Raw genomic sequence first — 26469 nt, forward strand, 5'->3', positions numbered from 1 at the left:
AGCATTCAATCATGACCCTTGTTGAGGTTACTCAATCTCAACCATCCATTGCTCCATTTTTCCTATAAATAGAGTTCATTTCTTCATAATCCAGATCCTAAAAAACTTGTATGCTTCTAAGTTATAGAGAATTTTAGAGAGCATTTTAGCATAATCAATCATATTCACTCTTGTGGCTTAAAATCAACACTAGCTAATTAGATAATCTCTCATTTTTAGCTTTTGTTCACACTTGCATAATATTTTAGATTAATCATTTTTTTATCTTGAACCTCCAGAAGACATCCATAGTGCAAAAAGCTACTGTGAACTACACTAATTTGGAACTTGGAGAGGAGAGGAACAAGGGAGAAGGAGCTACGAGCATGGTAGAAGACATTTGGAAATGTCTTCTTGCATTTATATTCATAGTTAAATGTTTTACTTTGTTTTTAGTGTCTCTCTTGGTATGCCTGCTTAGACTAGTTTTTGGTTGATTAACACTAACTGTTTCTTGTGTTTTTGTGTGTTATACGACCAAAGGTTTTAGTCTAACCTTGCCCCATTTTGCAAAGCATCAATTATTATTGAATTTATTTTACCAGTGTCTCCATAGTTCTCACAGACATATGTGCACCGTTTTTTTTAATAACTTTTGATATACTTATCCAAATTTAAAAAACTTTATATATAAGTGTAGTGCACTTGATTCTTTACAATTTAAAAAAAAATAATAAATTGTATTTTCGATTTTTTTATTGCAACTTATGCTTCGCGCACGAACAGGTACCTAATTTTTTAGGATTTGCTCGATTGAAAAAATCATTTACAAAAAAAAAAAAAAACTCAGCAAAAAATTACAAAAAAATACACATCTTCTAGTGCTCACTCTTAACTATCTTTCCGCCAAAGGATTTGTCAAAATACTAAATCTAACTATGACTTTGTTTGACGCACACGTCAGACACTATGTTATGTTTTTCAAAAAAAATCAGGATCTATTTTTCATGCGCGAAGGATTTGACCCCCTTAATCTTATCCAATTTTGACAAATTTTAGTAGTTTGGAAACTAAATTCAAAGTAATACAATATTTGTTCTTTGATTATCTTCATATCTTGAGTGGGTGACTTTCAAATTTTGTCTCCAAGTTTAGGTTCACCTGATTTCAGAAGAAAAAAAAAAGTGTCCACTTATACCCCCTTTTTTTACCACCATCTTTGTGCACTTACCCAACAACCTTGTCCAATACTATTAGATACAAACAAATGAGATATTTTTTGGATCAAGATGTCACTCTAAGAATCTTCTTGAAAATTCATTAGAAAAATGTCATGCGGTGTTTATCGATTGCTAGTGTCTAGGGTTTTCTAGTTTTCTAAAATTACGTCATGAGTGTCTCAATCTCCTCTTCTTAGATCTATAATAGTTTTCCTCATATCTTGTCACTTTTAAAAACAAGATGGAAAAATATTGTTGTGTTGATAGGGGTTTGCCTATGTCAAATGTCGAGTTGGAATTAACCCTTGAATAAAATAGATAAATTGAAATGGAAAGTTCTGAAGTAGAATAATGAATGTTATACCTCAAGATTACCATAGTTGATAATGGTGATGATGCAATGCTCTTTGAATATAATCCACAAGTGTTGATACAAGAACATGGCATGGCAAGACATAAATTATCAATTATTAAAACATGCTTCTATGAAGATTGTTGGAACTTGTTGTTGCATAATACTCAGATATGAAGACGTTTCCCAATAATACTTTCTCTAGGAAGTGATTGGAATATGTGGGCATGAAAAGATATGAAAATGAATTGGAATGATTCCCTTATATAGGGTTATCAAGGTATTTCATATATGCAAGGCACCTCTTTGTACATTTGGTTACAAGTGATAATGTGAGATTTCTTATTTTTCATCTTGCTAATTTGTGAAGAGTATTTTGGTTGTTTCCAACACCTTCAACCCTCTTTTTGAATCTATTAGTATTTTTCCTACTTGGGTTAGGCTTCCTAATCTACCTCTCCAGTATTGGGATAATTCTTTCTTTGAATCTATTAGAAATGATATTGGTAGGATTGTTATGGTTGATGATTCTGCTTTAACTTATAATACCCTATGATCACCCTACTTTTTCATGTATTCTTGTGGACATTGATACCTCAAAATAATTTTCTAGAAAGGTCATCTTAATTGTTGTGGATAAGCAATGGGCTCATATTCTTGACTATGAGGGTCTCTTGATTCATTGCAAGAGATGTTTTGCTACTGGTCACCTAGCTATAGATTTTCAAGAATATCATTGTAATGATGTGACATGGTGGAAAAATACTCATCATGAGAAACTTAAGTTGTGTGATAATTTTTTAATCTTGAGGGTGATTTTGGGGGTGACAAATTGGTCTAGAAGGATACGTCTACTTTAGAGATTCTTGATGATGCAAAATTGGTTTTGAAGGTTGCAGCTACTTCTAATATTCCTAAATGTCATATTTATCGATATGTGATTTTGAATATTTCTCCAGAGCCAATTGTGGCTTTCCTACATGATGATCTGGCTTGGTTTTTGCTTGACTCTCTCTACCTTCGAAGCCTTTGGTGTTGTGTCCTCTTACTTCACCTTGATCTATACATTTGGAGGATGACCTTTCTTTTGTGGTTGTCTAGGGAAGGAAGAGAGGTCTTCCTAAGAATAACCATGCTTCTCTATCCCTAGTTAAGGATTCGCATGGTGGTCAAAAGGTTCCAAAGGTGGTTTATTTTCCATAATTTTTTTCTCCTTCTTATTGTTATTTTTATGTTGGTGAGTTGTCCTTTAGCTATTTTTAAAGGGTTTTAGGAGGCCTTCAAAACTTGCTTGTGCCTAGTTGATATTGGTTTGAAGAAATTGGCTTTTTGCTATTTGGCCGATAGTTGTTGTTTGGCATAGCCTATCTTGTGCTTCAGCTATTGACTTTTGTAAAGGGTTTTGGGTCTCTTCAAAACATGCCTTATCCTTTTATAAAAAAATGATTCTAATTGAGAAAACTCCTAAACAATTTTTATCAACACCATTTTTTAAAGGTGGGTTGCAAGTATTCAATATAGCATGTTCTAGATGTTAATTTCTATATATAGAACATTTAGAGTGTGGGCTTAGATAGGTAAGAAAGATTTAGATTTATAAAAAAATAATTATATAAAAGTGATCATTTTGCATCACTTAGAGATTCATTAAAATAAAAAATCATTCAAAAACATCTATTAAAAAATAACTTCATCAAATTTTAAACTATCATTATATTATTTATTAATTTCAAAGATTAATTTTATATGAATTATAAATCAAATTAATTCAATTTTAAGATTATTTTCTTACTTTTATTGATTAATATTTTTGTACCTAATTAATTTGAAAAGTCTCCTATATTTTCCAATTCAATTATATACTCTATTTTTTGAATCAAAGTTGTCATTCATATTTCTCCATACAAATTTATACATATGTTTGATCTATTTCTCTACTAAATTTATAATTTAAAATTCAAATCTGATATGTAATTATCTTTTATTTTTTGTTGAATAAAGATAAAATGCATATACATAAAAAGAATAGCAATCCAAAACAAGGAACTATGAATAAGAAAAATTGTAACATAACTTATACAAAAGGACCACTAACAAAGGATGTTAGATAAACAACTATGACTAGCCCACACAAGGATGTTCTAGTCAACAACACCACAACACATCAGATATAGAACAATAACTAAAGATATGTAATTATCTTGAAATATTGGTTGTGTGAAATTTCTCCATGCTATCACAAAAAAAAAGGTATCATTGTTGATTCGAAACATTGATGATGAATCACAAAGTGCGATTTAAATGTTGATGATAAGAAATACATACACAATCAAATCGAAAAAAAAATTAAGAGAATAGATCATAGATTGTGGAAATGTCATAGCATTAATCATTGCTTTCATTAGATGTTGAAACATGTAAGATAAGAGAGGAGGGTAAATGCACAAAGTTGGATCCCAATCCCATGGAAGTCTGTGGGTTGGGAAAAGAGCCCGCTAGAAATGGGTGCCCGATTTGTAAAAATCGGGCACTTGTTTCACTGCGGGTGCCCGAGCCATTCAAAAATGGGCACACATTTTTCGGAAATGTGTGCCCGTTTTGGTTCGGGTGCCCGAAGCAAAATGGGTGCCCGTTTCTTGAATGTATTTATTTATTTTTTAAACCATTTTTCATCATTTTCACTGTTTCAAAAATGGGTAAACATTTCAGAGGAGCACGGATACCCGTTTTTTCATCCCAACTAACCCCCCAGACTATTTTTTACCTCCTTCTAGGTACACAGTTTTGTTTTTATATTCTTTTTTATTATTTTTCATAAAAAATTGTTAATTTATCATTAAAAAAATGTTAATTTATTGTTATTTTTTAATTTTAGTGTTTTAAAATTTGAAAAAAGTTTTTTATTTTATTTAATTTCATGTTTAAAATAGTTTTTAGTTTTTAAATATTGTAAAAAACATGAAAACATAAACGAACAATAAACTTAAAAAATATTAAAAACTTAAAACCATAGGAAAGAAATAAAAAACAAAAATGTAAACGAACAATAAACATTAGACACAAAAAATTGACAATAAACCCTGAACAGAAAAACGAACAATAAACCCTAGATAGAAAAAAAAATGAACAATAAACCCTAGAAAATAAACGAACAACAAACCCTAAAAAATTAACAAACAATAAACCCTAGATGAAAATCAACAATAAACCTCCCTTCTCTCTCTCTCACACACGTACATGTTACCCTCTCTATCACTACACTCTCTCTCTCTCTCAATCGATTCCTATCAAGTTGAGAATATAAAGTGGTAACCTAATTGAAGATAATGGTTAAATATTGCAAGGGTACTAAATTGTAATTCCATGGAAGTTACCTTCTTTGAAAAGATGAACTACACAACGCTACCATTAAACTATGATTAGAAGCCTCTCATGAGAAGATGGTCAACTATTATGGGTCCCAAAGTACAACTATCATTGGTATTGTAGTTATGTAAGTGTTTGTGTTGTGAGTTGGCTTTATGTCTTGTTGATTGGTACCTTGTTGCTTGGTACTGTGTATGGAATTTTAGTGAGTTCAATGTGAACCAACCCAAGTAATGTGTTGTGGAGGAAGAGTGTCTCCTAGGCCCTTTGCACTTGCTAGAGAAGAATAAATACCCCTATTTTATATTATCTTGATGTGGAGAATGATCATTTTTTGACATGTTACACCTTGTGTGTGAGTTCATGTTGAGTCTTCATTCTTTTTTGGTTGTGTGGATGTTGTTGGCAACAAGGGTTGTTACCTAGTTTTCTCTAGTATGATATGTTTGAGAAATTCCTGTTAAATATTAGTTAGACCCTTGAGTGTGCTAAAGATTTATTTCATGTGCAATTGTCTTCTCTATGTTTTGATTATTTCTTAGTGATCCTTAAGTGGTCCTCTCTCTCGAGCATGTTTTATTAGATGGTGTGATTGAGAAATTTTTCTGATTTGATTGGAATGCTAATGATTGAGCATTGTGAGTTATGTTATTGAGGTGATGCATTTGAATGTGAATGAGGTTAAAATGTTGTGTATTTTTTATATGTGGAAGATATTTTGTGTTGATATGCTTGCTTAAGGTGTATTGTTTATTGATATTTTATGAGAATGCATTATTGCATGTGTGAAATAGTAGTGTGGGGAAGTGAAAGAAATGTGAATTGTTATGATAGATCATTTGGGTTAATGACTTATGTTGCTAATTTGCACTATTTTTTATCGATATGTGAGAACATAGATAATTAGTTTCACTATTTAAAAAGAATAAGGAAGAAGTTTAAATGGGTCATATGCATTTTGTATATCCAACATCTATTTGTCATAGTCTTGTGCAAACCCTATCTTACATAAAGTGCATATTTAAGTTATTAAAAGGAAAACATGCATGGTAGGAGCATTGTGTTAATGGGGCTTAGTGCCTCCATTGTGTTCTCCATGTTAAGTATGTGAATATCATTTTTTCATAGCCCATGGTAGTGATTTTGTGATCCTTGGTCAAACTTGACTTATTGTTGATATTTTTGACATTTTGATTATGTAGTGTTGGAATTGATAATTCCCCCTTTTGGGCTTTCTTGAATTCTTATGGTGGCTATTCTAAATGTTTGAAATTGTTGGTCTTTGTTATGTTAAGTGTTAATCTCTATCATGTTAATTATGAGCCCCAAATAGAATCTACAAGGGAGTAAGTTGTGGAGGTTGTACTAAATCTGGATGTGGTATTAAATAGAATGATGATCATTCAAAAATATCTTCCTTAGTCAAATATTTTTACATTATTTGAGATTTGTTTAAATGTTTTTCAGATGCATTGTCAAATATATGTTATTGCATCAACTTGCATTAATCAGAGTTATGTTTAAATTCAAAATCCCCTACTCTTTAATGTATTCTTTGTGCATCATTTAAATGTTTGTGAATACCTTGAGCTTGTTATTGAGTCAAAAGTATTTGTATTCCTCCTTATGTACTTTGTATGTTATTGTATGATCTTGCAATCGAGATTGAAGTAATGTGTTTTCTTTGTGTTTGATTCTAGTTGCTAATAGGTGATTGGGTGTGATTTAGTCCACCAACAATGCTGGTTTTTATTTGTTGTAGTCTTGAGACCATTTCCCCCAGTTCTTTGTCTTTAGTTGGGTATTTGTGGAGGTGTTGAAGATGTTAAAAAGTATTGTTTGAGTTGCATGGGCATTATGATGTTTTATTTTGTAGAGTTTCTTATACATTGATTTAAGTGGATAATATTTCTTAAATGATGCTTATTATTAAAATAGACCCACCTATTAATAATATAGATCTATGTGAGTTTCTTTTTTTTATATTTAAGTTGGCAAATTGTATTTAATTATAAGTTTTTTTGGAAGGTGAAATGTAAATTAAATAGTAATTGTAAATTTTCATGTTTGTATATATATGCAAATTATTTTCACATAATGGATGAGTTTGAGATAGATGAGCTATTAGGTCTAGCGCCACCTCCACCTCCACCTCCACCTCCACCCAATCAGTTGAGGCAGACCATTAGGAGGAATATTGATTCTTTGATTAGAGATATCCATACCATTAGACGTGAGCCTCATCCACCTCCGCAGTTGTTACGCCTTGCAGATAGTATGCAAGGGATTGTACAGTCTGTACATGCTTTAGATAGCGAGCTGGATAGCTATTGTAGTTGGAGGGAGGAATTGCATGCATTTTACATTGATGGTCTAACATACAAACAAGTCAATGAATTAAAAATAACAAAAATGGATTTGAAACAATATTTTGTGAACCCTAAGATGGGTGAAGAGATAGATCTGAAGAAGCCACAAATCTCAATTCGATGGTGTAGGCACCCAGGCATAACTAGACACTTTTGGGAGCAGTGGTGGATGGTCTTTGACTATTCGCCACACTCCAATCATGAGGTCCCCATGTATTTTTTGAAAAAATTGTGGGCCGAATTTGAATTGGGAAAAAAACCCAATTACTTTGATATTAGATCATTTCAGGGGGTCGGGAAAGGCATGCCCCAAGATAGGCCGAGGGACAAATTGAGCAATAGAGTTAGAAACCATGTGTGCGATGATTCCTTGGTTCCTCTTCCTGCACCGGTTGTTCCAACACCTGCCCATCATCAAGCAGTTGATTCTGCTCTTGGTTCATTAAGTGCCCTGTTGGGCAATTTGGTACAACAATTGCACGAGGTGAGGGTTTCCCCCAACTTAGCACATGTTTGCATGAGTTGCTGGAATGTATGTACGGGTCCACAAAGTGAGGTTGCCCCTGGAGGAGATGGTGATTTTTATGATGTTGATGTTGCTCATGGTGGTTATGATGATGTCAAGGAGGCTGCACATGCTAATGTCATCTCTTCATATGTTGATCTCCTATGGGCAGACGATGATCAACCTACAGAGGTACAAATTTATTTATATAATTTATAGTGTAATATTAAATTCCTTATATATACACATATGAACCATAACATGACTCATTTTTTCTGAACGGAGGATGGATCATACCATGTCATTGAGGAACCAACATCATGTTACCTTGATACCTAGAGATTTTGGTGCCCCATTTACGGTATGCACTTTAATCTAGATACATTGTATTGATATGTACATTTAAAATAAACAATAAAAAATTTAATGTAATGATGTGTATGATATGTTTTTTCAATTTTGTAGGGTGCTTCATGTAGCACCGAGGTGGGTAGTTCTTCACATGACCCGTGGACAGTTGAGGCTCAGCCTCATATACCACTAGTATGTTTTTCATCCATTAATTTGAAGTGTTTATATGCTTACTAATTTATGTACAACTCAGATTCATGTTCGTTATTTTTTGCAATTGTAGGCTTCTGGATTATTTGATGGTGCATCATATGTACACCTTCACCCATCAGTGACTTTGTCTACATCACATGTATGATTTTCTATGATAAACTTGTAGTCTATATATATACTTTATGATTTATGTATATATACAAGTTTGATTCATGCTTTATATATGTTGTTCAGGTCGATACCACTACCAATATTGGTATGGCTATGGGATTGAGCCAGATGCAACCATCGACATTGTCATTTATGGTGATGATTAGAAAAATAATTTCTAATTTGTTTATACTGTGTACCTAGACTTTATAGGGATTATCAAAATTGATGTACAATCATTTTTTATAGGACTTGACTACAACCACTTTTCTTGTTCATGATAGTGGACCTCCACGTACCAGTCAGGGCATTGTAGAGCACGGTCGTATGGTAATTTATTTTAAATTTTTAGTATTTAATTACTTTATAAGTGAATTATGCAAGTAAATTCTTCTCATGTTAAATCTTCTTCTCATGTAAAATATTTTAATAATGTATAGGAGGGTGGAGACACTAATACTACACACACATAGGATGGTGCATCTCAGGACCACATGCAGTAGGATGATTCATCTCAACCACCTTCACGTGGAGTGAAGAGGACTGCAAATGAGATGCATGAGAGTTCTTAGATTATATATTTTAGATCATGTCATTTTATTGTATTATGGACTTTTTATGATGACACTTGTTATGTTATCCTGCGACTTATTATTATGTTATTTCGACTTGTTTTAATATCATTTCCTTGTTATTATTTTTTTAGGACTTGTTATTATGTCATCAGGAATTGTTATGTGATTTGGCACCCTTTAGTGATTATATATGTGATGTTGTTTTGTGATTTGGTGCCCTCTAGTAATTGTATATGATCTATTTATGACTTTATATTTTAACATTGTGATTGGTCATCTTATAGTGCAATAGTTTATAATTCAATAAAATAATTATCCCAATTTACAATAACATCCTATTCTTAAAATAATAATAAAATCAAGAACTTACAATTAATCTATGAAGAGATTACGATAAAATAAATATATCATAAAAAAATAGAATGATTGTAACACAATTACAATGTGTACAAAATAACATTAAAAAGAAGATAACTAAGACAATGTTGTTTATGAAACCAAAATTATATTAAATGTAGACAAATACAATGTTAAAGGGACAAAGAAAAACAATTATCATAATTAAATATAAAAGAGTTCATACAATTAACACAAACTTACATGCATATAAATTTGATTCAACCTAATGTACCATCTGCATCCTCTCTCTTCTGCAATGCATCTATGATTCCTCATGCTCTTCTACTGAAAGTGTCCACAATACCTTATTAGCATGTCTACCTTTGTATATTTCTAATTTGATGTTTGTTGCCACCACCAAATGAGAATAGTGTATAATCTTTTTTTCTAATTGGTAGTCTTCATAAGATGGTAAGTCATTCCTTCTTGTTAAGTATTTGCGTAGCCATGTGCCAACTACCACAACAGACCCAAATAGATACTGAAAACCATCATCATCTACTTGATCCCATATCAACTTTTTTTTAGGTTCTACACATCTAGATAGCCAATACTCAACCTGCTCATCATTATCCTCATGTGCAACAACAACCTACACATGTCCTAGAAAACAATTTTAAGTACATGTAGAAATAAAACTTGTTAGAATTTATAATTCAAATACAATCATAAATTTTATGACAATACATAAAAATATATAATTTAAAGTTATAAACAAGAAATTGAATTAAATTACCAGGTTGTATGAGGTCTGAAACACTATCATAATCTTCTAATGCAAATGCATGATCTAGGTCTTCATTTCTTCTAACATCTTGATATCGTGTCTCACTAGGTGTTAAGGATTTGTGCTGCCATTCTTCGACCCATTCAGTATTATCGCCTTCTTCTCATTCACCTGCAACACAAAATTGACAAAAACATGCAAGCTCTCTAGCCCATATAGTCCAAGTGTTAGAATTAGAACTCTTAAATGAATGCCATCTAGCTGACCCATTGATTGTATCATAATCATATCTTGGAAGGATATTCTCCTCTTTAACTAGCCAGAAGAGACGTCTAATTATAGAGTTCTGACTTGATCCTATGGATAAAGTTGCACTACACCAATCCACAATTGCACTTGCATTTTTAAATTTAGCCTTTTCCTCGAATTTGAGTTGCTCTCTGCAAAGGGCTCTCTTAACACATGCACTGACACCATCATGTTCTCCTTTCCCATGTCCAGCCTCAAAAAAACTCCACATGTGTTCAATATTATTTTTCATATGAATCCTACTCAACCAATAAAACATTCTAGCATTCTTGAATTTCCCTGTGCAATTATTTGACCATATTAGATGTTGTATCATCTGAATTTATCTCTCCCTCAAATTCTCAAAAAAGGTCTTGAAGCAATACTGGACAGACTCAAATGAGTGTAATTTATTATCACTCATATAGAAATGGTACTCTCTCAAAATTTTACGATCTTGTTTTGTACTATCTAGTGCATGCCTATAGACAATATGGACAAAAAATGATACTTGCACTGAATTGTAGTATTGTGATTGAACCTCATCTTGTGGTGCAAGCATGTAGTTCTCTGTAAAGTCAACGACCGAAAGTATACTACCAACAGGAAATGTATCCTTACATATTTGAAACTGACCATCAATCCATCTAGAATTTTGAATGTGTTTAACATATTTAGGTACGATCTTACTCTTAAATTCATTCATAAATGCATGATCACTAACTTTTCCAGTGATTAGATCACACCATCTTCCAACCTTTCCATCCTTCAGTGGATACTCAACAGTTTTAAATATTTTAACATCAACAAATTGTTGTCCAAAATCATTTGAAATATTTTCATGCAAACATTCATCCAACAATGCAAGATTGCCACATATATCACATACAATGGAAACATGTGCATTGAAAAGAAAATTTTGCTCATTTGGTGGGTTGTAAAACAAACTTGATATAAACTCCTTTATAGTTTTAGGTGGTATATTTATACCACATTCTTGGAACATTCCATTACTATGCATGATAACACGTATATATCAAAATACATCATAATGGTAGTGAAATTGAACATGAGTTTTGCAACAACATGTGACTCTTTCGTTGTTAACTCGAACATACCAAGGTTTACACTTTTCAAAAGACCTTTGACAAATGCTAATAGTCAACAACTTATCATCCAAATTTTTTTTGTACAATTCAATTTGAGTCATGTCCAATAGGTGTTTTGGATGTGGATCACAAATTTTTGACCCAACTCTTAATTTAAGAACATCTCTAACATTAGGTGATACTCTCATATTATCATGCCATAATTTTTCGATCAAAGTTTTGACTTCACTAGTAAGTTTCATATCAGACCTTGGTAGTATACCACTAAAAATCTACAAATTGTTTGCCGGATCACTTTCAAAATTAATTCTTCTTTTTACAGCTCTTGATAAAGTTTTACGATGAATATTAAGATATCCACTTATGTTACTCATCATTCTTTTATTAGAAGTTGTTTGGCTTACTAAATTTGTTGTTAAATTGCTCGTCGTGTCGCATTTTTATCTTTAGAATGACTTTTCTTTTCGATTGTATCAAAGGCATTAGCAACAGTCGATACAACTTGTTTTAAAGACTCGTCCTTCTTCTTGGGTTTGACATAAAATCCTAACTGCTTCATCCCTTTTCGCATTTTAGTCATTTTAATTAGTTGTACCATTAATTGACATTGAAACCCAAATTTCTTATTATAAAAAAATGTCTAAACAATCTATTTGTATGTGTCCTAATCTGTCTCCATGAAACCAAGCCAAGAAGGTTGTCTAGTACATCACTTTTAATTTCAAAATTTTCATTTGTTTGATTATCATTCAAACATGTTTCATTTTCAATCGATGTTTCCATGTCTACATCCACATTATTGGTTTCAGTTGCAGGTGGATTTTCAATTTCATTTGGAGTTTCAAATTCAGTTTCAATTTCAGTTTCAAGTTGAGATCTAGTTTCATTTGGGGTTTCAATTTGGATTTCAATTTCAGTTTTAACTTGAGTTCTAATTTCATTTGGGGTTTGATTTTCAATTGGCGTTTGATTTAATAAGTAACCTGCTTCTATTAAATCACCAATTTCTTCATGAGAAAAAACATAGGGCTATGAAGACATACGTGTATCCAACAATGGATTAGAAGATGCACCAAAATTAAATGGTTCTATTATGTTTCCTTCGTCAGCATTTATGGTCTCATTGATGTTCTCATCTTCTGAAATGATTGTGGAAATTGTAGCTCCTTGTCTCATTCTTGATCTTCTCTCTCATTGATGTATTGCCTCCTTCTCCCTATTTGTTGCAATCTCCTCAGCTGTCACAACCTTCCTTTGCCTCTTTCTGCATTGATTTGATCCCATGGCTGCACCAAATTTTGAATTCGAATCGATCTCCTTACCAAATCGACAATAAGACAAAAAAAGAGAATGATTAATCAAAATATTCTCTTTGCATATCATACCTATTAGACAATGATTGAAAAATCATTCAATCATTGGGATTTGTGCTTGTGGGCCAGATTTTGGCCCAACGGATCTTTTCAGAAATGAGCACCCATTATTTAAGGAAACAGGTGCCCATTTTAGAACTGAGTGCCCATTTTTAAAAACGGGTGCCTGTTTTACTTTCAATGGTACAAAACAAAACGGGCGCCCATTTTTTGAATTTAAAAAATGGGTGCTCGTTTGATAAAATTAGGGGCAAGAAACAACCCTTAGCGTTGCTTTTTGCTTCGGGATTAGCTTGGTCCCACCAAGCCTATGCTTGGACCTCCAAAAAAATGGCTAAGGTAAAACGACATCAGATTTCTACCTTGGCCTAATTTTTTGAGGGCCTTTCTGATTGAATTTTTTGACGAAACAAAAACCCATTAGATTTTTCAGCGTCCTGATTTCATAAATGTAAATTTCATAGTGATAAGATCATTTTTACTATTTTTGTATTATTTATTAATCAAAAGTGGAACCTAAACCTAAAATACCAAGGTTCACTAAAACTTTAATAACTTTTTTGTTTTTAGGATTTTAGAAAAATAAATTATATGACATCGATCTACATATAATTATTTTGAATATTAAAAACAAAAAATTCAAAAATATCGAATTTTCATCAAATTATGGTGGTCGTACACTGGATGTTTTGAAAATATACTTTATTGTCAGTTAAAAATTAATAAAAAAAATATATTCAATTAAAAAAAAGCAAAAATATTATCATCAATATTTGGTGTCTTAGGTATCGTTTCCTAGAAGGATTTGCAAAAATTCATTTATTTGCATCAAAAAAGGGTGGTCGTACACATGTGTGGTATGGTCCTGAAACAGGCATTTTGAAAAACCGGTTTTTAAACATGCCTACTAAAAAGTGGTTTCTACCATGTGGGTAGTAAAATAAATTACATATTTGAAAACTAGACTCCGAGCACTACATTTTCTATTACTGAAGTTTTTGAGATTCAATCTCTAAGTGCATCAAATTTTGACATCAATCGACGGAAATTTTGAAAAACAGAGCAAACACTTCCACTTTTTGCCCAAAAGTGAGATTCAACTTCTTGCAACCACCCAGGACTCTTCCTTATTGTGAAAGAGGCCAACAAAGTCTTGCTATAAAGTGAATTTTTTTCCTTAATCCTACAAAAACAAAATGAATAGTTATAACACATATCTTTTAATGCTATTAACTAATTTAAAACTAAAGATAAAAATATAATGTATCACCTTATTGTTCATTACATGTTTTTGATTCATCTTGAGCTTTAGCATCCCAAGTAGACAAGTGTTGAGAAGCTTTTTCCACCTACCATTTGTAAAAAAATATTAAAAAAAAATGTATGTTTACATAATTTGATACTTTGTTTAAGAAATTTAAGTAACTTGAAATTTATTAATATATGAGCAAAGATAGAGATATTTCTAATATAGTAAATAAAATAAAATTATGTAAAATATTTTTTTTATGCTATTTCGTAATGGATTTTTGATAAAGTAAAACATATCGTTTTATATTAAAGATAGTTAAATAGGATATTTTTATTGTAAAAGCTTTTATGAGTATTATGTATTAATCATCAATTTTATAAATAGGGGGACATGGGCTCCCTGATATGGAGAGAAGGAGAAACTATTTTGATAGTGACTTGGTCATGGGAGTGCTTCAAAACAGAAGGGATAGTGAATATATGAAATGAAAGCTGATGAATGGAGTGTCCCAAATTATAGGATAAGATGAAAGATGATCTTTGATCCCAATTGGTGGGGGAAATCGATGGACATATAGATTGACCAAGGACGTGAGACTAACCAACCTTTATGGGTTCTTTTTGTTGTCAGCAACCATTCTTTTGGATTCATTAATGTTTAATGCTCCTAATGATGTTGAAAAATCTCTCCTTTAGAGATGGATTATTGATTTAATTCTCACCACTACTTGGCTTATTTGTGGAGGTGTGGGGATTTAACGCCATGGAATTAGCATATGATGAGTGTGGGACTTTTCTTACTGATTAGACATCTAGTGAAAGAGAGGCTTGGTACTACATGGAGAATAAATTGGATCTCTTTGATCCTAACATTGGTTTCCATCATAACTAGTCTATATGGAATACATGGATCGATTTCCATGCTATATATGATAGATTATGCAAATTTATTGATAGAGTGTGCATATGCTTCCCAACTTACTCTAAGAAGATCTAGTGATTGGTAGTTCATCTTTTATCTAAACAATCCTACAAACATTAGCCTCTTATGAGCCTTAGAATGTCCATATGGCATCTAGATGGATAGATTTTAAAAATAAAAAATCTCATTTTATTTTGGCCATTTGTCATATTTGTAATACATAGCCCCTATTGAAGAATAAAATTAAGAAATTGTGTACCGATTACAACCTTGCTATTAATATCCTAAACTTTGTTGGGAAAGACAAATTATCATGATCCACCCCTTCCTAGTTGCTTAGCTCTTGCTACTTAGAAACCTTGTCTCTTGTCTCTTTAAACTTTTCAAATAAGATTATGTCATGTATGGACTTGGAGATGTTACATTTTCAATGCACCACTTTTTGTAGAAATGTGTAATATTATAAAGTAATATAAGACACTTATTCACAAAAAAAGGTAAAAAATAAAAATCATTTTCATTATAATAAAGCTACTTATATGATATAACTTACATACATAGTTATATAATTTTGAACACATATACATATGTATGTATGCATATATGTATGTATGTATGTATGTATGTATGCATACATGCATGTATGCATGTATGTATGTATGTATGTATATGCATACATATATATACATACACATACATAAGACACTCATACATATATCATTTTAAATAAAAGAATCTTTGTAAAATTCTAGAACTTACCTCTTTTGTCCAATTTGTTTTACAAGTAATAACCAATAAAATTATAGTTTGTAAGGCTGTTCCACCCAGCATTCCTGACCAAATTCCCTGTCATTAGAAGAAAAACGATTCTTTGTCTAAGAGAATATATTTTGTTTCTCCTTGATTCTTAAATCAACATGTTTCTCAAATCAATTTGAACATCTAAAACTATACATACATGTTTAAAACTAAACACAAAACAATTCAACAAATTTCTACCCTCAATAAATTGACATACAATTCCATACCTTTGCTCCAAGATCAAATTTGAAACCTAACAAGCATCCCAAAGGTATTCCAATAATATAATAACAACCTACATTTATATAAGCCACAAGAGCTTGCCATCCACAACCAACGGCCACACCTAAAATCACATTATAAATAGCTTATGGATTACAAAAATATATAAAATTAATGCATGCAAATTCATGAATGAAAATTTGAAAATTGAAAAAACATAATTAAATGATAACCTGAAAGTACTGGTTGTACACCATTGAGGACAATAGATACAGCAAGAAATGGGGCAAGTTCTGATACAGCATCTGCTACTTCCTTCCCTTCAGTGAAGGCATAGCTCATCACATTTCGTAGAATAATAACAGCAATGGCAAACATCAATGATATCAAGAAGGAGACCATGTTCACCATTATCACTGAAAATGCTGCTGCTCTTGGGTTCCCAGCACCAAGCTCATTCCCTACTCTAACACTAAATATATAACAAGACAACAAAACACAAAATATATCATGTCTTGCATTTATATAAATCATCTCTTTTAAAAATATAATTTACCTGGCAGCAGCATTAAACCCAACAGATGTCATGAACACCCACCCCAAAATTAGCATACTGCATGAAGAAAGATGAAGGTACAAGTGAATTCAATAATTTATCCCAATCTTTGCAATGGGTCTAATAATTCTCTTAAAAGGTGGACCAACAAATTTATATTAAAAAAACTATTAATAATTTTTTTTTGAATTATATTCTTACATATTCTAAAATTAAATTGAATTGATGTTTTCTAGAAGGCAAAAGTAAAATACCATATAGCCAGAGAATCCAATGCGATTTCTGGATTTTTCAAGAGGCCTGCGAGGAGGACCAATATTTGGAAGTACCATGTTTCTAAACTGATATAAGCCAAATCAAAATAACATGATTTAGAAACTCTTATTAGCATGTTTGACCTCTTTTCTAATTGAACTAATTAAGACTAATCAACTTTATTAAAAATGCAAATGCTCTTTAAATTAATATGATGTATACTAAAATGTTATTGCACTACTAATAAAAAAGAAAGATTTTTTTTTTCAAAATTTAATTTTCAGTATTTCTATTTGTATATATAATTATTATATTAAATTTTTAATAAGAAAATATCAAAAATATATATTTATATTAATATATTTTTAATATTGTAAATCATTTTTTCTTTATTCTTTTAGATAAAAAATCATTTACATTTATTGACTTCTATTATTAAATATCATTAATAAAAGTAGTATAAAAATTATTTGAAGTTTGCTATCTAAATTATAATATTAATCTTCTTTATTTAAAAGAAAAGAGATCATATTAAGATAAAAGGTCAAAATTTATTATTGTTTCTTTTCATATGATAAGATGTGATTATGATTTAAATTTGATAGTTGATCAATCATATTTATGTCAAGAAACATACAACAATATCCATAAGTATAAACCTCCCCTTGCACCATGTTTGTCACTAATAAATTGTGATTATTGATTATAAAAAACATTCATTTTTTTTTCTTGATATAATAGACAAATATGTATATTCTCTTAATGATTAATGCCTTGAAAGACCAGTACATACAATGGAAAATTGTGCCCAAATTCTTATATTTTCTTCACACAAAAGAAGGGAAAAAACCCTCTCCTTGTGATTTATTTAAGATAGGTTTTCATTGAATATTTATCTTGAAATAAATTTTAGACATAAGAATGTGTGTTGTGTGTTATACTTTCTTTCTTTTTTTCTTTAAATGGGAATAAAAAATATAACTATAAATTGTTGGGAGCAGTTTTCATGGAGGTACCAAACCCCTATATGAACTTTAGCCTAAGGGGTTTATGGCTCACCTAGAAATTGAGCTCCTATAAGACAACACAACAAGATGGCTTCAACCTTGTCCACCCATACTTTTATTTAAAACAAACTACTTTAGTTCGTTATATATATGCATACATATACACAACCCCCACACCTATATACCATTTTAATTGAGCATATTAATTATATATGTGTCTACACACATATAAAATTAAGGTTTCTATTATGGTAAAGGTCACGTTTATCATAAGGATTGACATTAGAATTAGGGTTAGAGTTATTAGTAGAATTAGGATTAACATTAGGGTTGGAATTTAGGGCTTAAGGTACATGGTTTAAATATTAATGTTTATGTTTAGGGTAATTGTTATATTTAGAGTTAGTGTACAATTATGATTAGAATTAGGTTTAGAGCTAGGGTTAAAATTAGGGACATAGTTAGGATTAGGATTATAATCAAGATTATAATTATGGTTTAAGGATAGGGTTAGGATCAAAGTTATGTTTAGAATAAATTAAGGTTAGGATAACAATTAGAAAAAAAAACTATGTTCTAATCATATTTATTCATTTCCTAATAAGAAAAATATATATATATATATATATATATATATAAACTAATATTCATACACACATATAATTATCAAAAGCTAAATAAAATTATATATGTGTATGCATTTTTTTCATATTATTTAGGGTTTATAAATAGAATTAGATAAAGGAATGAAGTTAGGGTAATATTAGGGTTGCAAATATAATTAGAGTTAGGGTTAGAGTTATATTAAAATTAAGATTTAACAAAAATGCTAAATGTATTTGTGACATTATAAGATCATATATAATTTATTTTAACTCTTCCATACAAAGTTTTAAAAAGTAAGTTTTTTCTTTAAAATCCTAATATATTTTTTAACATGAAATAAAAATATATATAATTTGTTTTCATATATTTTTCTTGAATAAAGGATTTATTCCATAATATATTAAATATATCAAAAATATTTATATTTTATTCTTCATCTAGATTGTATTTTTGATAAAATTGTGAAAAATTGATATATTTGAATTAAAATATTTTTATATTAATAAAATAATCAAATTCAGCATTAACCAACACTTTAAATTTAAGTTATTTTTTGAGAGCTCATACTTAAAGTGCAGTAGATAATAAACCAAAACAATTATAAAATATTACTGTGTATAAAACAGATGACCAGCCTTATAATTTGAAAAAAAAACGAACAAAAGAATAAAAAACCTAATTACCAAGAGAGAAAAAGAGAGGAAAGATATTTTCACATACCACAACATGACGGCAGAAGCGACAGAAAGCTTGAAGAATGACGACAATCCAGTGAAGGCCTGAAGAGAAAAACCAGTCCACGTTTTCTTACACCTCGGACTTTTCATTATATAAACATACTGCGCTATAACAACAATCCACCAAGATACGCTCAAAATAAACGCAGCCCCGAAAATTCCCCAGCCAAACTTGTAAATAACCAGCCAGCTTAAAAACAGGTGGATAAAAATTGTGCCCAACGAAATGTAAGCACTGGGCGCCACAATGCTCTGTGCCTGCATAAACTTCTGGATTGGAAAATTAGCAGCATACGCGTAGATTTGCGGTATTAGACCATATACAAATATTGCGGCTGCCGATGCTATTTTCTCAGATTCGCCCAAAAGTAGCAGAATTGGCTTGGAAAATATGTAGATTACTGTCAGAGGAATGGCGGTGGCCATGAGTAGGACTGTTGATCTTTGCAGATATATTCCCAACATTTCGTATTTTTTGGCTCCGTAAGCTTGTCCACACAGAGTTTCCACAGCACTGCCCATGCCCAACTGCATTTCAAATTCGAAATTTATGCATTAATATTGTTTGCTGGTAAAGTAGTCAGATTAAATTAATGGGACGAACAACTACATTTCATCATGATTTAGTATTATGTAGGATTCAATGTGAATTCAAATATATAAGTTAGTATTTAGATAGAAAAAGACAAATTACCAAAATTAATGCCGTTAGCAGAGGTAAGAGTTATCTCTAAGAGAGAGTGTGATTTATTTTGTTGATTTTTTTTAGGCCCTTTCTGTTTGGTTTTATATTTCAGCTGTATATTTCATGATGTTTCAGGTTGTTGTTTTTGTTTTCTAGATATCAATTGTGTAAACTTTAAAAAATTTACACAATAAAAATCCAAAAAACAAAAGCAATAATTATAATAGACTGATGTTTCAGATACCAACCAGTCAATTTGATCAGTTGAATAACTGATACATTTCCTTGACTATTTATTTAAGTAGTTGAAAATGAGAATTTTGTAAGTGCAGGCATCGTCTTTATTGTCTTCTCTGCTAGAAATTTAATGAACACTGGTTTCGCAAAGCCTATCTAAAACTAATAATATATATAATATAACAATCTTGTATTTAAATATTACGTTCTTTTAATAATTTTGATTTTTTAAATAATTCCATGAAGAACCGAGCTTAGATCAACAAGTAGGAGCATTTGTTTTTTCTATATTAGAAATCAAATCTAATCTACAATCTGAACTAATATTATTGGATGCCCGCTAATCTTCACGTATTATTGCTGTAAAACTACAAAAAATGAACAAAAAACACTATGATTTATAGATAAAAAAAAAATTACAGTACTATTTTGTGTGAAGATTAACAGCGGACTATATTATTATCATTAAAATAATTTAATTAATTAACAATAACTTTTTTTAATAATTTTTGTTTTATTGATTTTAAGAAAATTTACTGCATGAAACCCTAGATTTCCAAAATAGATCAGTAGACCTAAAAACTGTGAAAATGAAATTATATTCATGAATATGCACAGAAAAAGAAAACTAACTCCAAAGCTCTAAAATTTCAAAAAACATTCAAAATTTAAAAGTTTAAAACTTTGCAAAAGCATCTATTGGAAGTTTTAAAATTAACAGAAAAAAATTAAGAGGAGCCAACTATTTTTTCTGTAAGGGACTCAAAAAGAAAATCTTTTCAATAATTATTATTTTTCAATTAATTATTTTTAATTGTATGTCGGCAGATGCTTGATCCTGTAGATCTGCTGTAGAAGCTTCTGGATCTTTCTGATGAATAGAGAATACGACTGAAATAAAGACATCATTTAATTTCCTTGATCGACTGAAGACCGTCCACCAGGAGCAACGTACTCCGGTCAGTTGTCGGTCAGCTTTGAAGATTATTTTATGGACAGCCTGAATGTATGCCAGTTGTCGATAAAAAAATAAATATTTATTATTGTTTTTTTATTTATATGTTTTTAAAGTGGGTTTCTAAAGAAACCATGTTCTAACTTGTTAGATACTAAAGAAACCATGTTCTAACTAGTTAGATACAGAGGTTGTTTACAATGCTTTTAGGTCATATTCTTTTGAGCATACAAATATTTTGTTTGAATATTATATCTTCTGTTAGCGACAAAATCAGCTGCGTGATATGCCTCCCAGTAATATTGGCTGGTATTGAAGTTACACATACCATTTAATACTTTCTCGAGCATTTCTATGATATTTTATAGCTTCCAATTCATAACCTTCCTATCATGGATGACATCAAATTCACACTTGTGAGTTCCCTTCTATATATACATTAGAAATACCTTTTTCTTATAGATGTACAAACAGTCAATAATGTGAGAAACTCAATCTTATTATCTATAACATTATATAATATTATGTATATGTAGCTCATATTAGTTGTTCATTGTTATTTGGAATTAATGATAATTTATTTATTTCTAAGTTTTAAAGTTCTCACAAGAAGTGCAATAAAAATATGATATTTTTAGCAGCAAATGATATTTTTTGTTAAGGATATCATGATTAAGTTTTGATCAATTACTTAAAAAGTTAAGTTTAGGACACATTTCATTAGACATGTTGATGAGACAAATTACAAGATGATTCTACCCCAAAACCTTAATTGTATATAAATAATAGGTTAGTTCACAGATCCTATGATAATCCATACAATTGCTACACGCTCACAAATTTTGCAATTCTGACAAAAAATAAAACTTTTTGATCAACCAAAGAAACCAGATGCAAAAATTAAGTTTAAAACTTCATAAAACAGAGAAAACTCTTGCAGAAAACTGGGCTACAACGCAGCTCTTGTTCATTCTAGCGACATTAACCAAGTAACAAAACTTTGAAGGGAGCATTTCACTTTTAGAAGACTTAGAGGAGTAGTAGATAGCGTATTTACTATCTTGATAAGCAATTTCATTTTGTTGAAATGCATGAATCTATTAGAATTATGTACAAAACATTTGAAAGAGAATATTAATGAAAAATTGATCACACAATCAAATCCAATCATGAACTAGATACAAATTTCATACATATAATATATACATTTTAAAAGAAATAGGGTATATGTCATTAGCAAAGCCAGAACCTTAATCTAAAGAAATAACTCTTAATCTGTTGGACGGTTCCTTGAACTGATGAAGAATGAATTCATTCCAGGGAGCTTGGAGTTTCCCGTACAAAAAGCTTTGACAAGATATTGAAGCTTCTCTAGGCAATTCTAAACAAAGGAGTACGCCAATCTGAATTTGCTTCTTATTGTTGTTGTGAGCTTAAACTATTCTACAAGTTGGTCAATGTTTATCGGTAATAAAATTCTATGAGCCCATTAAACGATTAGACAGTTCCATTAAAGCTCTGTTAAACAATACTGAACGATTGCACGCTTACATAAAAATTATGTTATCGATTAATCAACATTCAGATCTGGATCCATTAAAACTATGATACAAATTTCAACAAAATTGATTGTATGTTTATGTTTCATATATTTGTTTTGTATTCTTGATATTCTAGACTGAAAAATCGTTATAGTTATGAAATTGTTATCAGAATTCAATTATGTAGTTTCGCATAAAATCTATTCACCTATCTTTCACACATAATGATTCACAAGAACTTATCTCACAAAAATTAATGATATACTTAACACTCATTGTTACTCTTATCTTTATAAACCGTGTTTGTAACGAAAGATTCAATCCACCTATTCCTTGATTTGCATGCAATAAATACAGTGTAAAAAGTAATGAAGAATCATAGGTACCATGAGTCCATAGGCAAAAACTTGAATCCCAGAGTTCCCAAGAGAAGCAGCAGCAAGCTCCAAGTTCCCCAGATGCCCACAGAGTATCCGTGTGACCATGCTCATCATATAGTTTATCATGTAGACTGCAACTGCAGGAGCAGCAAGACGCCATAGAAGTTTTGATTCCAAGAACACTGCATCTTTTATCCTCTTTCTCCATGGCTGATCAAAATCAGACAAAATGAGTTCCAATCTGTTAATGTCATCCAAGCGACTGCGACTAGGAGTAGAGGAAGATATGTCAAGGAGAGACTCTTGCACCTCAGGCTCCATATTCAGTCAAGGGGTTCTTGATCAAGAATGTCTTGAATGTTCGCACCTTCAATAATTGGATCTTGATCATGAATGGTTTTTTATTTTTACTTTTTACTTTTATCATCAATTTGTTCTTAATTGTCTGTAGATTTTTGAAGGCCCTTGGTTTACGTGACCTGTCCCACCATGTGTGGCTTCTTATTGGAACTGTATGGTCGTCTACGTGATGCTTTCAAGTAGTCAATTTGGTCACATTCAAAACAATGAATAAGTTGTTGGAACTCTCCGTAATAGTTGTGGCCATTAAAAGTGAAGTCAACAATGGTCTATTCCTAGTAGTACCCTCGCAACAATGGTCTATTCCTAGTAGTACCCTCGAGGATGAGGATGAGGATGAGGATGTGGTGGTAAGCGAATCTATGTACAAATTGTTGGAGCTATATATTCTAAACAGTATATTGGATTTTACAATTTTTTTTTGTTGTTTTTATATGCTATTTAACTACTTATAGCTATTGTTTTGGCTGATCTGTTATGCATGCAAGGGTTAAAAAGTACACATTTCAAAGTGTCACCGGATACCTACTTAAAGATGCTCCAATAACTGTGCACTTCAAATTGCCAATACTTATGCACAAATGACTTAGCAGAGACATCACAAATAAGGGACCTCATCCCCAATTAGAATATTCAACATTAACACACCACTGAGGTTTGAATCTTAATGGTAGGAACAACAACACTACAACTTAACCATCACTCTATGCAAATATCAACTATAATTTACTACAAAATATTAATATTAAATGTTTTTAAATATATTTTATTTATAAAAAATATTAATAGATTCTTCTTCTTTCTCTATATTTGAATGTTTACCCAATTTCTGCATCAATTTTATCAAAGTGTAAGGTATATTGAACAGCTGTGTAAAATCTACATTATTTTGGCTTAATTCAATAGAAACATGTGGTTGATAAATATAAATCTATTAAACATAGAACTTTCCTCTTGCAATGTGTTAATGACCCTTTTTTGCCTTTTCTAATGCTGGTCACTGTTTCTTTATGACAGGTTGATGGGTCAAATATAAAAGGAGAAAAAGTAGATTTATTTGGAGATCGAAGGAAAAAATGTTTGAAGTTTAAGTGGATGGTCAATTTTTAAAGTTGATTTTGATTTAGATAGATGGTAGTTAGAAATGAATGATTAGGATTTAGTTGATTAAAATGATGGTTAAGAATTAGGATTGATTTTTTAGATTAAAATTTTTATTTTATTTGTTGGTAGTTAGAAATGAATGGTTATGGTTTATTTGATGATTTGGTAGTTAGAATTAAAAGAAAGTTTTGTTCAGAAATTTTAAATCAGAAAATTAGATGATATAAATTTTATATTTTATAATAACAAATTAATCTTTTATTATTTAAATAAACAGAAAAATGATAAACATTAAATCATTTAATTAAAAAATCACTTAAAAAACCAAAATAATATAAATCTATACTAACTCAATGCTAAGTAAAAGTGGTACCTTCTTGTAGTAGATCAGCTATGTTTCTTTCAACCCCTATTCTACATTCTTTTTGTAAGTACAAAGAGAGCATTTCTAATGCAGCCGTGTGGTGAACTATGTGATTGCTTTCAACTAGTCAATTTTGTCACGTTTGATGAATAGCTGTTGGACCTCCTCAAATTAGCTGTGGACATTAAAAGTGAATCAGCAAATTGTCTATTCCTAAAAGTACACTCTTTATTAAATATTGCAGGAGGTCTATTAAATATTGCAGGAGATCTGATGGTAGGCGAATCTAAGTAGCTATAAAATTATTAACTCTACCCTCTCCAGTAGGGAGAAATGGTTATCCCTCGCAGCTAACTTTCGATTACGTAGAAGACTTGAAAGTTTGTTGGCACATTACAATGAATATGAGGTAAATGAATGAAAAAATATCTCTCCTATTTGTTCACAATTATTCGAAAATCTTATATTTTAAATTGTGTTGGGATTGGATTTTATAAGAATGTGGTTATTGATTCATTGAGATAAAATTATTTTGATAAATATTTGGAAAAGTAGATGTTTAGCTGTTTTTTCTAATCATATTACTCAGCTGAAATAGAAATGCTACAGTTTTACTGTGACGTCGTGTAACAATTTGATTCATTGTATCGTTAGTTGAAAAAGAAGGTTCCACACAATAGACTTTTCGAAGAGATTATATATCGATTTTTACAATTTCATGATGGAGATGTTAGATTTCCTAATCAGCTACATAAGCTCTTAAAGTTTCATGTTTAGCGTATGTATAAACTAGGTTAAGTTGTTGTATACTATTTGTATCTGCTGGAGCTTGGTTCAGTTCTATTCTCTTGCCTTTTGTTGGAACTTAGTTCAATTATGAGTATTGTTACTTTGTGATACAGGTTCCTCTTTATTTTATTTCTTTCTTCTTTGTATAGTTCTCTTTGAAGTGTCACATTTTTTTTTTGTAATCAGTTTTGATCAAAACCAAAAAAGTGTTCACAATTACAAGAAGACTGAAAGAAACATTCACTACAAAACAAAGCTACTATAAGACTTAAAAAGGACAATCAATACATTAATTGAACAACTTTATTGCTACAAACATAGATATCTGATTGAAGTTGTAACACTTAACTTCATATATCCTCTATGAAGATCATTTAATTTTTTTGCCTCAAATAAGGTCCACCAAAATTTAGGTTACTCTAAAGAATAAATCAATTTCAAATAAGACTTTTATTCCAAAACAATTACTTCTTTCAGAAAATAACTTTTATTAATCTCTATTGCCACCTATCATTTTTCCAATCACATCCCAAATAAAAGAAAGAAAGATTCTTTTATAGTCCACTATGTTGGGCAGTCTGTATGGGTCTACAAATAGCTTACTACCTCGTACTTCCTCTAAATGTGCTACAAATGAGGCGTACATACCTTCCCTCCTCTGTGATTTGAACTTATGACTATGATAAATTTTCTTTGACATTAAATTTGAACATGAAATGGG

At 30.8% G+C, this 26469-nt stretch overlaps 1 protein-coding gene across 1 annotated transcript; it reads right to left on the reverse strand.

The window, feature by feature from the left end:
- Positions 1 to 13836: 13836 nt before the first annotated feature.
- LOC131052061 (protein DETOXIFICATION 40) lies at positions 13837 to 23504 on the reverse strand. Its single transcript, XM_057986641.2, has 9 exons — positions 23138 to 23504; positions 19317 to 19861; positions 16983 to 17069; positions 16729 to 16785; positions 16406 to 16644; positions 16178 to 16296; positions 15909 to 15995; positions 14247 to 14325; positions 13837 to 14159 (listed from the first exon to the last, which is right to left on the reverse strand). Exons 1-8 carry the CDS (start codon positions 23450 to 23452, stop codon positions 14248 to 14250), a joined length of 1527 nt encoding a protein of 508 aa, XP_057842624.2. The 5' UTR covers positions 23453 to 23504; the 3' UTR covers positions 13837 to 14159; position 14247.
- Between the last annotated feature and the right edge of the window lie 2965 nt (positions 23505 to 26469).

The sequence above is a fragment of the Cryptomeria japonica genome, chromosome 4 (assembly GCF_030272615.1).
Source record: "Cryptomeria japonica chromosome 4, Sugi_1.0, whole genome shotgun sequence".
In the NCBI taxonomy this organism is placed as follows: domain Eukaryota; kingdom Viridiplantae; phylum Streptophyta; class Pinopsida; order Cupressales; family Cupressaceae; genus Cryptomeria; species Cryptomeria japonica.

Coding starts and splice junctions, on each gene's coding strand:
- LOC131052061 (XM_057986641.2), bottom strand. CDS start 23,452: ATGGAGCCTGAGGTGCAAGAGTCTCTCCTTGACATATCTTCCTCTACT. Junction 16,645..16,728: donor GGGTTTAATGCTGCTGCCAG/GTAAATTATATT, acceptor TTATATATTTAG/TGTTAGAGTAGGGAATGAGC. Junction 16,297..16,405: donor TGTACAACCAGTACTTTCAG/GTTATCATTTAA, acceptor ATGTGATTTTAG/GTGTGGCCGTTGGTTGTGGA.